The 20,582-nt window shown below is 38.0% G+C and overlaps 1 protein-coding gene, 1 non-coding gene and 1 pseudogene across 2 annotated transcripts in view; all 3 read right to left on the bottom strand.

Annotated features, from left to right (window-relative positions):
• Positions 1 to 12,822, bottom strand: part of LOC107757200 (uncharacterized) — an 18,903-nt pseudogene extending 6,081 nt beyond the window's left edge.
• A 2,368-nt stretch (positions 12,823 to 15,190) lies between these two features.
• On the bottom strand, positions 15,191 to 15,264 carry trnai-uau (transfer RNA isoleucine (anticodon UAU)). The gene has a single exon. It is a non-coding gene; the product is annotated as a tRNA-Ile (tRNA).
• Positions 15,265 to 16,379: 1,115 nt separating this feature from the next.
• The window catches only part of LOC107757199 (myelin regulatory factor-like protein), a 46,014-nt gene continuing 41,811 nt past the window's right edge, over positions 16,380 to 20,582 (bottom strand). The window contains exons 23-25 of the mRNA XM_016574615.1: positions 20,010 to 20,118; positions 18,156 to 18,230; positions 16,380 to 16,886 (exon numbers count right to left, since the gene is read on the bottom strand). Of these exons, the coding sequence (XP_016430101.1) occupies positions 16,800 to 16,886; positions 18,156 to 18,230; positions 20,010 to 20,118 (271 nt within the window). The 3' untranslated portion in view covers positions 16,380 to 16,799. The remainder of the gene's footprint in view (positions 16,887 to 18,155; positions 18,231 to 20,009; positions 20,119 to 20,582) is intronic.

Below are 20,582 nucleotides of genomic sequence, written 5' to 3'. Positions count from 1 at the left end.
TTTGTATATTTGTGCTGGCTGTGGAGGGTAATACAAGAGCTGGAGGTTATCACGAAGCCCTGGCTTTCCCTTGGATCCCATTTTGAAAAGCCTTTTGCCAATCCACTTGTGATCCTCTGGTGGCAAGGTCTCCGACCACAAACGAGGAAGCGGAACTACAGATGGACCTTGCAATAATGCCCCAGAATGAGCTGTCTGTGAAGGAAAAAAAGACAAAACATTTAGTCAAGTAAGGTCATTTTATTTTTTAAGCACTTTTTAAGCAGTTTATTTTTATCCATGATTACCTTCACATGAAATTATCATTGCAATAATAGTTTTCACTTAAATACCTTTAGTATTACAGTGATTATGACAATGAAACTGATAACTTTACATTATACACTGCTGTCATCCAAAAAAAAGGAATGAAACAAATATTCTGAAATCCTGTTTAATATATGAAATAATAAAAAATTTCTGAGATTTTTACAAACAATATCTCTTTATTTTGACACATGAATGTTAGCATCTATACATTTGTTTATCATTAATAAATCAGTATCAAGTAAACTCAATTGACATTATGACAATAGTTTGATTGTTGTTGTTTTTTTTTCAGTTTTTTAAGAAACTACTGGTTATAAAAGTTAGATTCAAAATTTCAGGGCATGTGAGCCTTTTCACATCTCTATTAAGTGAAAAAAACTAAATAGATAATTTTTTTTCTGGCGACAGCTGATTTAATTACATTTTTAGACCAACAGAATAGGAAATTACTTACGGAGACAATACTGCATGGCTGAGCGGGACTGGACACATCTGCAGTGGCTCTGGGGACAGGGGCTGGAATTTGAGGATCTGGTGTCTGTACAATCATGAAGTAATATATAATAGATTTTGTATATATAACATTACAATAACTTTAACAAATCCTAGATTAAATCATACACTACAGTTTAAAAGTTTGAGGTCTAAATGTTTATAAAAGAAACCTATTCTGTTCACCAGAGTTGCATTTGATCAAAAATACAGTAAAAACATATGGTTACATTATGAAACATTACTACAATTTAAAGTTGTGAAATGTAATTTATTTCTATGGGGGCAAGAACACATTTTCAGCATCATTACTCCAGTCTTCAGTGTTACATGATCCTTCAGAAATCATTCTATTGAACATAAACATTCATTACTATTAGTTGAAAATGTGAAAATGGCTGGTACTTAATAAAACTGCATTAGTGGTTGTCACGCTTACTGTGTTGAGGAAAGCACACGAAGATAAAGAGTAAATAGTCTTTAATTAATCCACACAGAGGAAGGCAGTAACACACGGACCAAGACAAACTGAACAAACTAAAGCTTAAGTAGACAGACCAATGAGGGACGAATGAGTAAATTAACTAGACACAAGTGAACTGAATAACATAATCAAGGGGAGACAGAAACTAGGTCAAGGAACATGAGGAGAGTTAACACAACAAAGACCATAAATGTGACAGTGGTATTTTTCAGAATTAAGTTTGAAGAACAGCATTTATTCGAAATAGAAATCCTTTGTAACATTAAATGTCTTTACTGAGATTTTTGATCAATTTAATGCCTCCTTTTTCAATATCTTTAAAAAAAAAAAAACTTACTGACCCAAAACTTTTGAATGGTAGTTTGTGTGAAATCTATTTATATAATATTGCTTTTTTCTTTGTTAAAATATGGTTTTCTGGTATTAAAAAATATTTTTAAAAGTTTAATAATTTGGATAGAATGGAAAGTGGAACGTGTCTTCATAGAATACAATGTAGATTATGCAATTACTTACAGAGACAGTGGTGCTTGGTATAGAGGCACTAGACACTGCTGCGCTGGGCTGGTCTTCAACCTGGGAAGGTCTCCTGGCCACATTAAGATTCGGCTTTGCTGCAGCAATGTGAGAGCCAGTAAACTTGGTTTGGTATACTAAAAATGTGAGAAGACACAATGTGTTATAATAGCAAGCATTACTATTTATTTTAATATTACTATTTTAAGTAAATGCAGACTTCAAAAATACTTCTTTCTGAATGGAAGTGTAGTCCATAAGAGGAATGATTCATTAGCAGTACTGACTCTTGAAATAACTACAAAGTATTTGCATGGTGGAATAATTATTAACATGTGTACAATTAATAATAGCCAGCGTGTATGTGGAATGTTACCTGAGATATAGAATGAAAAAGAGAAAATGTAGCTTTAACACATGAGAAGTATAGAGAGAGATGCCATGAGGGACATGAGTCTAGCTCAGTGACCTTCAACCCAGGCCGAGCTCAGTTAGAGAGGAAGAGGACAATCCAAGAGTAGAGCCCAGAGATGAAAGAGAGAGAGCACACAGGTTACATTCTTCATTTATCCTTGACCATGTGACTTAAACCAAATCTGAGATATTCAAACCGACCAATCAGCAGACAACAGCTGCCCCCACTGTACAAGAGGTGTGACAATTAGTAGGTCTCAGCCAGCATCTCATAGTTTTCTTGCTTTTTCTTGTTTTCTTCTTACTTTCTGAACTTCCTCGAATTTGAAGTGAACTCATACTTCAATGCTTTAAAAAAAAATTTACAACTCACCATTGACAATTGTGCTGCAACTCTTGCTGCCACAGGAGCAGTAGGCTGGGGCTGGGGGTCAGTCTGACTCTGCTCCATGGCCTTCTTTGCTGTTCCAGCAGCAGCAGCAGGTTGTTCCACCACCCTTTGTGCTGGTCCAGTAGGGCTGGCAGTGGGCTGTTTAAGACAACCCAAAAAAAAATACATGTAACAAATTTAGAAAGAAAACCATTTCAGTAAATAATACTAACAAAAAATACTTGCTACATTAATGTTACCTTTGGAGTGTGAAAACCACAGATGCATTTCAGCACACCTCCAAGCAAGTTTGTCTGGCCACGAGACAGCATCGGACATTTCTCAATCTGTAAGCATAATAACAAATGTAATGCACAATACAAGTGAGTCCCTTAACAGAGCATACAATACTTCATTAAATTCATATATTAATTAATTCATTGATTAATTTCTAGGACACGAGTCACTATTTATCTTATATATAATGTAGCTGGTATCTCTCTTTAAATGAGAGAGAAACAAGAGAGGAACATTTCACACCTTCAAACCACCCATTCATTCACCATCCCTTCCCCCACCTTCTCAAATCTCTGAATCTCCCAGTACACACAAATCTTAAATGTAGCTTTTCATTAACAGTATGACATAAATCTCAAAATACCTGCAACATTACATAAATGTCTAGAACAATTACACACTCTGGTTTACATTGGTGTAAGCCATAACATAACACAACCCTCACATTACATTGTTCTAATGAATGGGATCAGGTACATGTTTGTACTGAAGCCTAATGTGTTGTTCTGTTATGCAAATACATTAAACAAAGATACTAATAATGTTCGATTATGCAAGTCAACAAACACTTAAGTCTTTTTTTATTTCTCCATCATGCAAAGGTAACAAACACTCACCCTTTGATAAATCTCGTACCACTTCTTCTGTCGAGGAGCTGGCCTGTTACCCTCATTTGATGGCCAAATTCCTGTGCTGGCAAACTTTTTTAGACGCGAAATCCATTCAGCGTCCGACATCGCTTTATGCGATTTTTTTTGATTGCCAGACATTTTTCTTGAGTTCGATGAAACAGTTTTGAAAAAATAATTAAAAACAACACACTAATTAAAAAAAAAAAAAAAAACATGTAGAAGTTTGCAATTAGATTATCATTTTTTTTTTTACCTGTTGTCGTCCGTAATACCGCTGTATTTGGTTTTAAAATGAAGTTTCGCTGTCCTCCGTAAAAATGATGCTGAGCTCAGCGGCAATGACGCTCGTAATAGGTCACGAACTTCAATACTGAACTTTTTTGACCTCTGACACGCCCCCTGAGGATTATGTCATTCTTTCGTACACCTTCGGCGCGGTTCGGCAATTTGATTGACACCTGACTAGAAGCGCTGACCCCTCCACCTAGCGGCGATACGCGGAAACGTGCCGTCGACATCCCCCTGTACTCTGATTGGTCAAATGTCACGAATGTTAAGAAAATGTTAAGAATCGCGCTTTTCGATTGGCTGGAAATGTTATAGCGCTTCGACGCGATTGGCCCAAATGTCATAGCGCTTCGACGCGATTGGCTGTGCAGTTCGACATTGCTCGACATTTCTGAAATATTGTCGGACTATCCTTCGTCAGCTGGCGCTCAGGTCACAGTCTCCTCTGGAGGAGTGGGTTCGAATCCAACTTCTGACAGACCTATCATTTGGCTGCAGACAGAAACTTCAGTCTGCAGGCATGTTGAGCCAGCAGGGCGTTAACTTTGACAAAACACTGCATTAGGTAAATGCTAGTATTAAATGGTCAGGTGCTGATGAAAAAGATGTGTCTTTAGACATTTTTTGAAAATGGTTAAAGACTCAGCTGATTGTTCTGGTTAACCTCCACCAGCTGCATTGAGGTTCCTCCCATCACCAAGCTGTTGCCCAGTACAAGCTGCCTTATCCTTCTGTAGTCTTGGAGGATCAGAGACCATCTCGACAGCGTTCCCTTGCCTTTTCTTTTGGGGCTTGGGTGAATTGTGCAAAGCCTGATGAAGATGGTCTCCACCAGACGGCAACAGTCAGGCCACTGAGCAGGTGCACTGCTTGCACCCAGCACACTTCTGATGGTGCTCTCTACTCCAGGGGTGTGAGTGGGCCTCTTTGGTACTCTGAAGCGTCCACTCAGCAGTCTCTTCTGGTGTCGAGCTGCATACACCAACCGTTGCTTGTCCCGGTCATCCAGGTTCTGCCAAAGTGCAATTATGGCGTTAGCTTCCTGATTGGCCAGTCTGAGGGCTGTGTGACCCCGGAGCTCCACCAGATATTCTGCCAGCCTGTCCACATGTTGATATCCCGGGACATTTTGGTAGTCAACAGCCTATTAAAAAAACACAACCACAAAATATATTTTTTTCCCCCATCACATTTGTTTGATGCATAGTTCCATTGATTCGGTTATTTTCACACAATCTGTATAGTACAAAGCACTAACGGAATAAAACTGATTTGACTCGATGCATCTTTGTTGCCTACTAATGACTTTAGTTTAAAATCTGAGCAAAGTCTGGATTTAAAGCAGTAGTAAGAAGTAGATGTTGATCCATCCTTGTTTGAATTATTCTAGTTTATTTGAAAGAAATACAGAGGAGTGGCACTTACCGTCTCTTCATCATCATCCTGACCAGCATCCTCTGGTTCTGAGGGGAGTGGTGAAACAGATGTTTCAGAGGGAACCGGTGAGACAGCAGTCCCTGAGGGTCCAGGTGATGAAGGAGACTGTGTGGGGTCAGGGACCAGTGAAGGGGATGTAGAACCCAGTACAGCCGTGTCACTGCTGGTGACCAGGGTGGAAGAACCCAGTGTCAGTGTGGAGGAGGGTGGTGACAGAACAACCTCTGGATCTGCAATGGTGTGATCCTCGCTGATGTCACAGAAGCCCTCATCTTCCTCTCGCTCCTCCACATTAAGGTCCTCGATGAGTTCTGCCGTCTCTTCAGAGTCTGGGTTCATGTCCTGCAATGCCTGTCCAGTCTGCTGGAACAGATACTGCACTCCAATGAGCTCACCTGGAATAAAAACAAACAGGAATTAAATACAATTGTTGTGTATCATATTTGATACATAAGGCATTTGTTGTAGCTCATATAGTGTAAGTGTGAGAACATGGAGCTCATAGTCGAAGAGAAAAAAAAAATTCAGAGGCCATAAACCTATACTCAGTACAGTAAATGGTCACCAAATATTACTAATAATATCCAAGTTATTCTTTCTAAAAATAACAATTACTTTCTAATAGTAAAGATTTCACAGCAAAATGACATGTGAAGTATGAGGTAGACGTTTGTACAATTATACTGAAAGGCCTTTTACTTGATAGAAAATATCAATCAGATGACAAGAGGGCATGTTTCAAGAAAAAAATTTGATCATGTTGATAATTTAGAGGTCTAAAACACAGATACAGTAGACTTCATAGGCTTAAATATAAAATATCGCCTGAGATTACACAGAAATTGCAAGTTAATTAACAATAATAAATTCTTACCGGTGTAACGTGCAGGAGGACAAAACGTGGGGACCACTTTCCTGCCAAACAGCTTTTCATAATTGCGGTTTACACAGTGAACAAGTTCTCCTGTGTAGCTGCGCAAAGCTGATGGCTCCGATGACAGCGAAGCAGCCTCCCGATCCTGGTTCCACCGGTGTAGACCCTCCAGCAAATAAATCTGAAAGTTCAGACTGTTTGCACTGGTCCCTGTAAACCGACACAACAGTTTTTAGGGAGTGTTAAACACACAAAGACACTTAATGTTCTTTCTTTACATACGCACAGTGTGTGTGACAAAGACGTACCTGGGATGAAACGGTTAAGGTGTAAATGAAAGGATTCAAGAGAAGTGGAGCCTCTGGCACATCTGTATGTCTTCAGAAGCACACCTCCCTTGGTTAAGCTCCCGGTCTCAGTATAGAGCGCAACACCAGGGGGGTCTTGGATACACTTGACGTGCTTCTTCTGGACACTCCAGATGTGCTCCATCCTTTCTCGGTCCAGGAGAGGAACACCCAGGGAGTCATTGCCCTTGCTGCTCAGGAGCTCGGTAAGCAGTCGTTCAAGGTGAAGGATGGTAGTCTCCTCTCCACGGGTCCTCCTCCGGCAATGTAGAGCCAGCTCCTCCCTGGTCAGATGCTTGTTGGCATCGTCATCTGTCAGCGCAGGCCAACCCTGGGACATCAACAGCTCTCTCTTTGCTTTTCGAAGCATAGAGACATCAGCCGCATCACATTCAAAGATGCATGCTGATAGCCGTGACATGAAGATGGGGTACAGCTGATGGGCATCAGTTGTACACCCCAAGGCAATCCTGCGCATAAAATGCCAGATGTCCAAGCGTATCACGAGATCTGGCCAGCCTCTGAATCTGGTTTTCAGCTTGGTCTCGCCCACCTCGGTGCAGCACCCACAGTCCACGTACAACACAGCAGGTGGATCCACACCAGCCTGCTGGTATCTTTTCACCAGACCGTCTACCATCATGTCCAGTCCTGCTCCTTCCTGGGCTGTCAGCACACTTATGAGCACCTGACCAAACTCATTGCCAACAGAGGTAAGCCAGAGTCCCGTTCCCCTCGCTGTCCCAGCCAGCTTCTTGGTGATCTGTAATAAGACATGATATGAAGCATGCTGTAAATATAATCAAACATCACACCATGTAAAATACAGTGCCATGCTGGTATATAAACAACAGCATTAATAAACAAATCCACAACTAACCTTTTTAGTAGAATCCATCTTCAAGACAGAGCCATAGGTGGATGTTATCCTTGCATGGATTTCATCCAGCCTTGTCAGGATGTCTTGGCTGTAAACGGTGAGCAGCCACTTGCAGCTTGGCACCACTGTAGGCTCTGGGGGCTCCTGGAATTTTACTGGCATCACCCCGGGTTGATTGAGGAAGTCAACGCATTGGGTGGTGTACCGGGCCAGACGATGGAGCCACTGCTCGCTGTGGTTTTCACGCAGCTGCTTGATCACCCGCGTGGGGCTGTTGCCTAAGCCAAGCTCACGCAGGAGACGGATGACCAGCATATGACAGGCGTACCTTAGGAAATGCAAAATCCACACATTCATATATTTTAGATATTTGATTTGTAAAGTATTTGCTTATATATGTGATGATGGGCTAACAACTGGATGAGGAATGAAAGTGTACTTACTTCCGCGTGAGGATGACCTGAAACTCAGAGCGATGGCCCAGATCTAGCTGTTGCAGGACAGTCTGACTCCAGGACACATGCGAGGCTCTACACTTGGTACAGATGAGGGTTTCTGTGACCATGTTGTACGTTCTTAGAACCTGTAGAACCTGCCGTGACCTTTTGTGCAGACCACCTCCTGTCAGCTGATGTTGTCCACAGGCACAGAGAACCTAGAGAACCTTAACCCTCCACAGCTTGTACGGCATCCACAGCAGAAAAGAATGACAAAAGAATCTGTCTGGAGCTGGAACCTGATTGTAAATAAGTGCTGGCTGTGGTGGGTAATACCAGAGCTGGAGGTTATCACGAAGCCCTGGCTTTCCCTTGGATCCCATTTTGAAAAGCCTTTTGCCAATCCACTTGTGATCCTCTGGTGGCAAGGTCTCCGACCACAAACGAGGAAGCGGAACTACAGATGGACCTTGCAATAATGCCCCAGAATGAGCTGTATGTGAAGGAAAAAAGACAAAACATTTAGTCAAGTAAGGTAATTTTATTTTTTAAGCACTTTAAGCATTTTATTTTTATCCATGATTACCTTCACATGAAATTATCATTGCAATAATAGTTTTCACTTAAATACCTTTAGTATTACAGTGATCATGACAATGAAACTGATAACTTTACATTATACACTGCTGTCATCCAAAAAAAAGTAACGAAATAATTATTCTGAAATCCTGTTTAATATATGAAATAAAATATTTCTGAGATTTTACAAACAATATCTCTTTATTTTGACACATGAATGTTAACATATATACATTGTTTTATCATTGATAAATCAGTATCAAGTAAACTCAATTGACATTATGACAATAGTTTGATTGTTGTTGTTTTTTTTCAGTTTTTTAAGAAACTACTGGTTATAAAAGTTAGATTCAAAATTTCAGGGCATGTGAGCCTTTTCACATCTCTATTAAGTGAAAAAAACTAAATAGATAATTTTTTTTCTGGCGACAGCTGATTTAATTACATTTTTAGACCAACAGAATAGGAAATTACTTACGGAGACAATATTGCATGGCTGAGCGGGACTGGACACATCTGCAGTGGCTCTGGGGACAGGGGCTGGAATTTGAGGATCTGGTGTCTGTACAATCATGAAGTAATATATAATAGATTTTGTATATATAACATTACAATAACTTTAACAAATCCTAGATTAAATCATACACTACAGTTTAAAAGTTTGAGGTCCAAATGTTTATAAAAGAAACCTGTTCTGTTCACCAGAGTTGCGTTTAATCAAAAATACAGTAAAAACAGTAAAAAGATAGTTACATTGTGAAACATTACTACAATTTCAAGTTGTGAAATGTAATTTATTTCTATGGGGGCAAGAACACATTTTCAGCATCATTACTCCAGTCTTCAGTGTTACATGATCCTTCAGAAATCATTCTATTGAACATAAACATTCATTACTATTAGTTGAAAATGTGAAAATGGCTGATACTTAATAAAATTGCATTACAGTGGTTGTCACGCTTACGGTGTTAAGGAAAGTGCACGAAGATGGTAAATAGTCTTTAATTAATCCACACAGAGGAAGGCAGTAACACACGATTACAGTGATTATGACAATGAAACTGACAACTTTACATTATACACTGCTGTCATCCAAAAAAAAGTAACGAAATAATTATTCTGAAATCCTGTTTAATATATGAAATAAAACATTTGAGATTTTACAAACAATATCTCTTTATTTTGACACATGAATGTTAACATATATACATTGTTTTATCATTGATAAATCAGTATCAAGTAAACTCAATTGACATTATGACAATAGTTTGATTGTTGTTTTTTCTCAGCTTGAATGTGTTTTAAGAAACTACTGGTTATAAAAGTTATATTCAAAATTTCAGGGCATGTGAGCCTTTTAACATCTCTGTTAAGTGAAAAGAACAAATTAGATAAATTACTTTCCAAAGTGTTAAGAATTGTGTCAGCTGTCTGGCGACTTTTTGGCGACTGATTTAATTACATTTTTAGACCAACAGAATAGGAAATTACTTACGGAGACAATACTGCATGGCTGAGCGGGACTGGACACATCTGCAGTGGCTCTGGGGACAGGGGCTGGAACTTGAGCATCTGGTGTCTGTACAATCATGAAGTAAAATATAATAGATTTTGTAAATATAACATTACAATAACTTTAACTCATCCTAGATTATATCATACGCTACAGTTTAAAAGTTTGAGGTCTAAATGTTTATAAAAGAAACCTATTCTGTTCACCAGAGTTGCATTTGATCAAAAATACAGTAAAAACATATGGTTACATTATGAAACATTACTACAATTTAAAGTTGTGAAATGTAATTTATTTCTATGGGGGCAAGAACACATTTTCAGCATCATTACTCCAGTCTTCAGTGTTACATGATCCTTCAGAAATCATTCTATTGAACATAAACATTCATTACTATTAGTTGAAAATGTGAAATGGCTGATACTTAATAAAACTGCATTAGTGGTTGTCACGCTTACTGTGTTGAGGAAAGCGCACGAAGATGAAAATGAAGCGTAAATAGTCTTTAATTAATCCACACAGAGGAAGGCAGTAACACACGGACCAAGACAAACTGAACAAACTAAAGCTTAAGTAGACAGACCAATGAGGGACGAATGAGTAAATTAACTAGACACAGGTGAACTGAATAACATAATCAAGGGGAGACAGAAACTAGGTCAAGGAACATGAGGAGAGTTAACACAACAAAGTCCATAAATGTGACAGTGGCATTTTTCAGAATTAAGTTTGAAGAACAGCATTTATTCCAAATAGTAATCCTTTGTAACATCATGTTTAATAGAAATCTTTTGTAACATTAAATGTCTTTACTGAGATTTTTGATCAATTTAATGCCTCCTTTTTCAATATCTTTAAAAAAAAAAAAAAAAAAAATAAAAACTTATTGACCCAAAACTTTTGGCTTAAATAGACAGACCAATGAGGTACGAATGAGTAAATTAACTAGACACAAGTGAACTGAATAACATAATCAAGGGGAGACAGAAACTAGGTCAAGGAACATGAGGAGAGTTAACACAACAAAGTCCATAAATGTGACAGTGGTATTTTTCAGAATTAAGTTTGAAGAACGGCATTTATTCGAAATAGAAATCCTTTGTAACATTAAATGTCTTTACTGAGATTTTTGATCAATGTAATGCCTCCTTTTTCAATAAAAGTATCAATATCTTTAAAAAAAATAAAAACTTACTGACCCAAAACTTTTGAATGGTAGTTTGTATGAAATCTATTTATATAACATTGCTTTTTTCTTTATTAAAAGATGGTTTTCTGGTATTAAATAATATATTTTTAAAAGTTTAATAATTTGGATAGAATGGAATGTGTCTTCATAGAATACAATGTAGATTATGCTATTACTTACAGAGACAGTGGTGTTTGGTATAGAGGCACTAGACACTGCTGCGCTGGGCTTCAACATGAGAATGTCTTCTGGCCACACTAAGATTTGGCTTAGCTGCAGCAATGTGAGAGCCAGTCAATCTTGGTTTGGTAAACTAAAAATGTGAGAAGACACAATGTGTTATAATAGCAAGCATAATATTTATATTAATATTACTATTTTAAGTAAATGCAGACTTCAAAAACACTTCTCTCTGAATGGAAGTGTAGTCCATAAGAGGAATGATTTATTAGCACTAGCAGTACTGACTCTTGAAATAACTACAAAGTATTTGCATGATGGAATAATTATTAACGTGTACAATTAATAATAGCCAGCGTGTATGTGGAATGTTACCTGAGATATAGAATGAAAAAGAGAAAATGTAGCTTTAACACATGAGAAGTATAGAGAGAGATGCCATGAGGGACATGAGTCTAGCTCAGTGACCTTCAACCCAGGCAGAGCTCAGTTAGAGAGGAAGAGGACAATCCAAGAGTAGAGCCCAGAGATGAAAGAGAGAGAGCACACAGGTTACATTCTTCATTTATCCTTGACCATGTGACTTATATTGCTTTTTCTTCATTAAAATATGGTTCTCTGGGATTTAAAAAATATTTTAAAAAGTTTAATAATTTGGATAGAACGGAACGTGGAACGTATCTTCATAGAATACAATGTGGATTATGCCATTACTTACAGAGACAGTGGTGCTTGGTATAGAGGCACTAGACACTGCTGCGCTGGGCTGATCTTCAACCTGAGAAGGTCTCCAGGCCACACTAAGATTTGGCTTTGCTGCAGCGATGTGAGAGCCAGTAAATCTTGGTTTGGTAAACTAAAAAGGGACAAGAAAATGATCATTTCAGTGAAAAGACAGAATGTGTTATAATAGCATTTTAAATTGTAAGAATTTTTCACAATATTACTATTTTAAATAAATGCAGCCTTCAAAAACACTTCTTTCTGAACGGTAGTGTAGTCCATTAGAGGAATTATTTATTAGCAGTACTGACTTAGGTTACTCTTGAAATAGCTACAAAGTATTTGCATGATAGAAAATGTAGGTAGATAGAAAATGTAGCTTTAACACATGAGAACTAAAGAGAGAGATGTCATGAGGGACATGAGCTAGCTCAATGACCTTCAACCTAGGCAGAGCTCAGTTAGAAAGGAAGAGGACAATCCAAGAGTAGAGCCCAGAGATGAAAGAGAGAGAGCACACAGGTTACATTCTTCTTTAATCCTTGACCATGTGACTAAAACCTGAGATATTCAGACTGACCAATCAGCAGACTACAACTGCCCCCACTGTACAAGAGGTGTGAAATTAGCAGGTCTCAGCCAATATCTCATAGGTTTTCTTGCTTTTTCTTTTTTCCCTCTTACTTTCTGTACTTCCTCGAATTTGAACTGAACTTCAATACTTCAATGATTTTAAAAAACTGATGCTTCAATGATTTAAAAATGAAATTGTAATTATTTTACCACTGACGAATGCAGTGCAATTCTTGTTGCCACAGGGGCAGCAGGCTGGGGCTGGGGTTCAGGCTGACTCTGCTTCATGGCCTCCTTCATCCCACTTCTGACAGACCTATCCTTTGGCTGTGGACAGAAACTTCAGTCTTCAACCCTCTGGCCCATTGAGCCAGCAGGGCGTTAACTTTGCCACAACCCTGCATTTAAGTCGACGTCAGAATTAAAGAAACATTGCAGTAATGCCAACATCAGTTACGCTAAACTTGAATAACACTCTCGAGTTGTTCTTGTGATGTCAATCCATTCCCAATACTTCATTTTAGACATACAGTGGGTACGGAAAGATATTATTTGATCTAATACAGCCATGAGTCTTTTTGGGAAAGATGCAACAAGTTTTTCACACCTGGATTTGGGGATCCTCTGCCATTCCTCCTTGCAGATCCTAGCCAGCAGGGCGTTAACTTTGCCACAACCCTGCATTTAAGTCGACGTCAGAATTAAAGAAACATTGCAGTAATGCCAACATCAGTTACGCTAAACTTGAATAACACTCTCGAGTTGTTCTTGTGATGTCAATCCATTCCCAATACTTCATTTTAGACACATATCAAACTGTGATAATGTGAGAACCACCAACTTGCTTGGGGATGTAAAAAGTGTCCATAAAGTTGTAAAACTGATGGCTCTACCCACAATAGCACTTTTGTGCAAGATGTAGTTTATTTACAGCACTGTAGATATATACAAAGTCCTGCGTGATGGCATGAAGAAATATACTGTATATTGTGTAATCACCAAAAAAAAAAAAGAAATACAAAGTGACAAAGAAACAACAAACTGGAAAATAAAGATTAAAAAGATCATATACAAAATATATAGACAAAGGGTATGTCGGGTAGATGTATCTGAGAGGCCAGGAAGGAGTTAGGAAGGCTCAGTACAACAAGGTAAATTTCCAGTTGTTCGCATTTATTAGAGACATGCCACCAATCAGTGATGATTTGTGAGTGATATTTCAAGAAAAAAAAAAAGAAATAAACTAAGTAACAAAAGCACAACAAAATAAACACTGAAACTACAAAACACAAAGAAAAATGCTGTCAGCAGCAAAACCTACAGCTCAAAACCACTTGCAGGAGTACTTCATTCAGTTTATACACATCTCACAGCAGACATGCACTTCAAGTCACCTAGTTTCAGCCTTCTGCCCCCCACCTCCTTTACAACTACAAACACACTGATTAAATCGGCTATTTTCCCGCCAGACATTAATGGCACAAGCCAATCACGGGGGAGCACATATCACAATGTACATCTCACAGAACATTTCCTCAAAACAGAAATACAAAATAAAACAAATAAGACATATATACCACAGAAAAATACCTCTTATACACCGCATAACCACACTGAAACAGACTCATTCATATAACTGATATGTTACCACAGTCAGATATTAAGCGGGCGCTTTGGTGATGACATCATCCTCCCAATCGTTATCACAGCGTATCTTCAATATACTCACTTTGATGGGGGTTGCTGACGGCACTACTCTTGCAGGCTCACGTTCGACTTGGTTAACAAGTGACAAGTATGAGTCTGGCCTCCCTTTTTATAGGCCAGACTCTGCCCCTCCTTTGGCCGTACCACTTTCAAAATAATACATTTCCTACTAAACTCGTTACATATATACAATAGACATATTTTAAAACACAAACCTCATTTAAACATAACAAACACATAATAAACAAATAATATAAGCACCAACGGTGACGTCATAAGTGGTTGATGCTCAATCGCTCGGTTTCGCCAGCGTGACCAACAAGACTGACCATGCCAAACACTCGTGACGAGCAAACAAACACTAAATACACAAGACGTAAACATGACAAAATGAATGCGTTATATAGTATGTATGATCAGGATGAAACTGGAACAGGGAAATGTAGTGTGTTAAACTGTCCATGTGCTATTAAGGCGGCATGTGCACCCGCTTGGCTGGCAACCAAATGGAGAGGGGAGGGAACTTTAGCGTGGTGAGTATGTGTTTGTGGTATGTGGTGTGTGTGCGCTGTGCCCAGTGGGATATCTACTTCATCCCACAAACTTTTTCTTTTTGTCACAAATGGGATGGAATGGGATGCTATTTCTTGGAATGCAGTGGAATGGGAGCTTCAGGTGATCCTGTCCCATCATGAACTCTGTGAAGAATGCCGTGTCCTGTCAAGAAAAGTGCATCCTTGACGCATTGATTGCAACAGTTTTCTCTGAATGGAGCTTCACTTGGCAGTACATGTGGAGTTGTATTAGAATCAAGTCAATATTACATTAAGATGAACACAATATCACATTAAGGTTGACAAAACGTTGCGTTTCCCATTAACAGGAAATTTCAGGAATTGAGTTTGAGACCTCTGGTCTAAGCTCTCTCAGGTTTCAAAAAGCACCACGCTGCCCCATGTGAGGATCAAACTCACGACCTTCAGATTATAAGACTGACGCGCTGTCTAACTGTGCCAACGAAGCCTGTGGGTTGATGGGGCTGAACAGAGAATCACTAGCTTCTAGGTCCTTGCCTTTAGGTGTAGCTCCAACAGGTCAGCTCCCACCCCGGAACTTAGTGAGTTCCGCACGAGCGGCAACCAGAAGACGAAGCAGAATAGAAGAAGAAGAAGTGAGGGAGGTCATGGGGTAGTGAGGCCTTTTAACTTCTATGGAGATCACACCTCCAGGGGATCAGTGAGCCAATGGTAACTTAAACTTTCGAGGGGGGGGGGAAAGCTGGCTCATTTGCATGATCAGAGTGGGCAGGTAGTTTTATGTCCCTTTATACTCTGATTAATATAACAAGCATACAATGTATGTTATAAGGAGATGGTATGCACCAGTGGATGGTGGACTAAACAAGGGTTATTTTGATATCAAACACAGTACCAATAGGGTTACATTATGTAATAATTCTATCATAAGGCATGCATAAAACAGTATACAATACTACAATACAAAAGACAATGTACAAAACAGTAATGATACACACATTGTCCTGGGGATTTACACGTTCATTCATAGAGTTAAGTAAGAGGGAGATTCTCTCTACGTTTTTTGGGGTCATATAGTTTATCTGGTTACTGTGGTAACCTGAGGTCTGTTCTGTCCTTTAGGGCGAAGGCTTCCAGAGAACCTCATGGTTTGCCCGTTTGCTGTAGAATGTATGTGGTTTATTTGTTAAATATAACTAATTATGTGTCTGATTCGTCCAGCTGTTACACACATAATTTTCAGTATCCAACCACATTCTTGCTTGTAATTGACCTGTAATCAATAGTATTACACAACATTGGTTTTACCAAAATACTTTTTAATTTTAACTTTCAATATACTATGGTAAACTACTTGTAGCTCACAATTCTTTTCACAAACTTTACACCACACAATTAATTTCTGTAACATAACTTTCAGAGACTTGATATGGAACTGTTAAATGCATTCCTTTCATAATAATAAGTACACAGTGTGATGGTGGGCTGACAGAATCTTCCTTTATTTTAGTGTTTGATATTAGATATTAGATATTAGATATCAGATAAAACCTTAAATTGATAAAAGTCTTTAGATATAAAAACAATTTGACTTCTGAAACAATCAAATATTTGGTCAAAAATCATTTGGTCAACATAATTGCACACAGGTTTACGTAATGTGCTCAGTTCAATACAGGAACACAGTGTGTATGAGTATCAGAGTAAAAGATTACCCGATTGTGTACTTCAGTACAAAACAACAATCATCTCTTTATTGTTGAAACATACAGTATACATGTCAAATCATATTTGAAGAACTACTTTACTATTTTCTTTGGAGTTCACGTGTTTCCTTTTGATTTCAAAACGAAAAAATAAGAATAAACTAACATCAAACATATTCCAAATGTTTTTTTTCAGCAACAATGCAAGATCTGCAAATGAAAGACTTGAAAAGACTCTGAATATAATTTACAACCTGCAGTTCTACCACCAACAAATGCAGACAAATCACTTGATGTTGCTTTTGAAGGGTGTTGATCAGTCACAGTGACGGAAGAACTGGAAGTGGTAGTCAGTAAATAAAATTTCTGCATAGTTCAGATCGGTGTTACAATCAGCCAAACCCTGTGTGAAAAGAACACATCTATACTGAAAGTATATGGTCAAAAGATTTAAGTCATGCTGCTAGTCACACCATCATTGCCATAGACTTTAACATTTAATTTGGCAGTACCATAGACAGAAGTACAGTCTGTCCAATATTTCATATTGTTAAGGTCATAGCTCATCTTTGATTTTTACAAGCCCTGTGTTTTGGTCCACTGAAGATGTGTTTTCCATGTTTTTTTGGCTAAATGGTTTACACTCAAGAACACAACACTACAACACACTGGGCTTCATTCATGAAACATGAGCAAAATTACTTTTTGAGTAAATCATTCATAAAGCCGTTCTGATGTAAATGTTCAGATTAATGAAAGTATTCATATTTTCATTTTAATAACACTGCATAATAATGCATATTATGAGACCATATAGCCGAGTAATCTTTAAAATATTGAGGTTAAACCTATTTGGCTTGCTGTTCAAAGTGGATGGGCTCAGGGAAGTGGCTTTAACTCAAGCTCTGATAAACCCACAGGGTCTACTAGTGCTTGGAAGATAAGTATGAATGGCAAGAAACTTAAATTAATGGAGATGGAAGGATGCCGAAACAACTAATGCTGGTGCGAGGCGAACGATGAGGTGATTAATGAAAGGTTAGATGGTTTCACTCCTTCAAAATTGTGTTTATGAATTTCATGTCATAACAAACTTAATTAGTTAACAATTAGTAAAATATGAAAATAAATGTTACTGATAAACAAAAATCAACAGCAACGTAGTCTGTTTTCCTTTTGATCATACAGTACTATTAGCCTATTAGGAGCAGCAGTCTTGTTTGCCATCTTGTCTGCCAACACTTTCATTGAATAATCTTTTTTAGGCATATGGACAATTAGTTCTCTTCTGCATTTATGCAATATACAGCAGCCAAACCAAAAAAGGGAGTCAAAAGATCCCACAATATTCCTGTACATGCAATTCATGAATGGGGATTATGCTAAAAGTGAATGCGTGCACACACACACACACCCTTTTTTATGATGCATTTGTGAATGCAGCGGCAAGTTTTAAGTAAGGTCCATTTTACGCTCAATTTACTCTGAATTTACTCAAATATTTACAAAAGTTTCATGAATGAGGCCCACTGAACGGACTGTACTTATGCCCCTTCCAGCCTCATTTTCATTTATGTCATATTAAATATGGTTTCTCTGACTAAAGTCTTTATTTAAAGACAGCGTACATTCACAGATTAACACACAAACACAAAGATACACAGGAACTCACAGCAACAGAAGAGCGGAAATGGTAAGAGGCACGATAGTGATTTGCCACTGCCAGTGTCCATTTATGTATGTAGCCCTGTGAAAAAGGGGGAAAAAAAAAATCTAATAAATGCATGACATCAAAAACCATTTTACTAAAAATTTAATTTTACCTAGGCCATGTACACACTGCAGATAAATTTGGCTGGTCAATTCACCTTTTAATGCTTAAAGGCACAATATGTAAGACTTTTTTATTAAAATATCCAAAAACCACTAGAACAGTGTTATATATTTTGCTGACTTGTGTACTTACATTATCCCAAATGTTTCGAAGAATGTTTAAATCCAGAGAAATAAGCAATTTTAACTAGTGACACGGAGTGTGTCCATAGTGTCATTGTGTTGCCTGCCAATGACGTCACAGCGTTTTATTAGACAGGTGACAACTGCACAGAGTAACATTATAGCAGAACTTTCAAATGTATCTAGTATGATAAAACAGCGCTGCTTTTTTTTCCCCACATACGCACGACCGGAAGGAGCGGAAGCGGTCGACTGTGGCATAATAAAAGCTCCGCTGCTTTCGAGCCGTGTGTCACGCTCGTTCAGCGGCCTCGTTTCGCTTCGACTGCTTTCAGCCTCACCCTGCTTCATTCTACTACGTTAATAAGTCATTAGCTCATCCATGAACATGATTTCTGCCTGAGTCCCGTCGGATTGCATCGGCTGTGGGGATGAAGACGACAACTCCCATGATTCCACACTCAGTCACGGTGTCATCAAACTACGCCTTTGTCTATTTGTTTATTTTGAATATGTGCCCTCTAGCAATTACATAAAATTACATATTGTGCCTTTAATCCTGTTCTGAACAAAGACGCAACATCTAATTTCCTTAATGACCAACGCTAGCTACCAAGAGCAGCGCAAATTAGCATAAGGATATGTTTGAATAATGTATTCCTCTGGCATTCCAAATAAATTAATATGAGTGGGAAAAAAATTCTCTCCCTTCTACCACGTGCTCTCTGTTCTCTGCGGTGCCTCCTCCTGGCAGCAACAATCACAGCCATGTCAAGCGCAAAATGAGTTAAAACGTGCTTTTTTGGGTGGTAAATGATAGCGCAAATACCAGCAAATTGATTACCGCATACCTTAGTAAATCATGTTGTGTGATTTATTTAAATACTTAAGTAATATTTATTTAAATTATTTAAATATTAATTTTGTGTCTGAAAGGGACACTCTTACAAATGCATATGCATTAAGGTCAGCCTGAAAAATTACTGTGCCCACACCTTTTTATCGCTAATTTCTCACTGCGTGACTATAGTAAATCCTGACAGTTATTTTTTTAACACCAAAAAAGGGTTTGCGCTGGCACAAGCTGTTAGTAAATCTCGCCTATGCAGTTCAGTAATTTTAAAGGAATGACAATCGCATTCTACAACCGAATTAACTCCCAAAAATGTTTTACAGAAATTCTTTGCAGTGTGTCCAGAACTGAACTTGGCCCTAATGCATTACCTCTTTTAGCTTAACTGTTAATCACAGAAATTATTAGAATTAACCATACATTTCATGAACAGCCCTAAAATGAATATCCTATAAAATCAAAGTTTGAATAGTTCACAACGAGTAAATGTTGTTAAAAAATAAATGTGAACAAATGTGCTGTGTATAATAAATGTGTCAGCAATAAATGTCAATAAAGCTCACTTGTCAAATCATATCAAATTATTATTATAAAATAATTACTCCAAATATATTATGTATTTAAACTTTTATGAATATATAATTAAATATAATTACTACATTTATTAGGAAAGGTGTTTATAATGCATGTTGCTTTGAAAGTAAAGTGCTAAAGTACCTGTGTGTTGAGAGCAGTGTTTGACTCTGGGCCATTGTAGTCGAGCACTGAATAGCACTGCTCACTCTCATCATGTGAACACAGGTGAATCACCAACAACTCAGTTGTGCTGCTCAAATGTAAGAAAAACACTCATTCATATCAAGGATGATGTGAACCACATATGAAGACATCTATTTTAATACCTACTATCTGTCTATTTATTATATATGAGCAATATTACTCAAGCAGCATTGCGATATGCCTCTTTATCTGCACAGCTACAATTCAGCCATCAGCAAAATGCCACAGTTCTTCATATTAACATATTAACATGTCCAACACTTTGTATCTAAATTCTGGATATATATGGATTATAACACTAAACAGTGGATATAAAAAGTCAACACGCATGTTAAAGTTTTGAAATCTAAAAAATGAATTAAATGTGCATCAATGAGCCTTGGGCACCCATGACCCTGATGCTGTCTTGGAGATGCTCTGACCCAGTTGTCTAGCCATAACTATTTGGGCCTTGTCAAAGACATTCAGATCTTTTCGCTTGCCAATTTTTTTCTGCTTCCAATATATATA

This window comes from Sinocyclocheilus rhinocerous, unplaced genomic scaffold (genome assembly GCF_001515625.1).
Source record: "Sinocyclocheilus rhinocerous isolate Xijiao unplaced genomic scaffold, SAMN03320098_v1.1 scaffold3339, whole genome shotgun sequence".
NCBI lineage: Eukaryota > Metazoa > Chordata > Actinopteri > Cypriniformes > Cyprinidae > Sinocyclocheilus > Sinocyclocheilus rhinocerous.
This window is presented reverse-complemented; position numbering and strand designations above follow the sequence as displayed.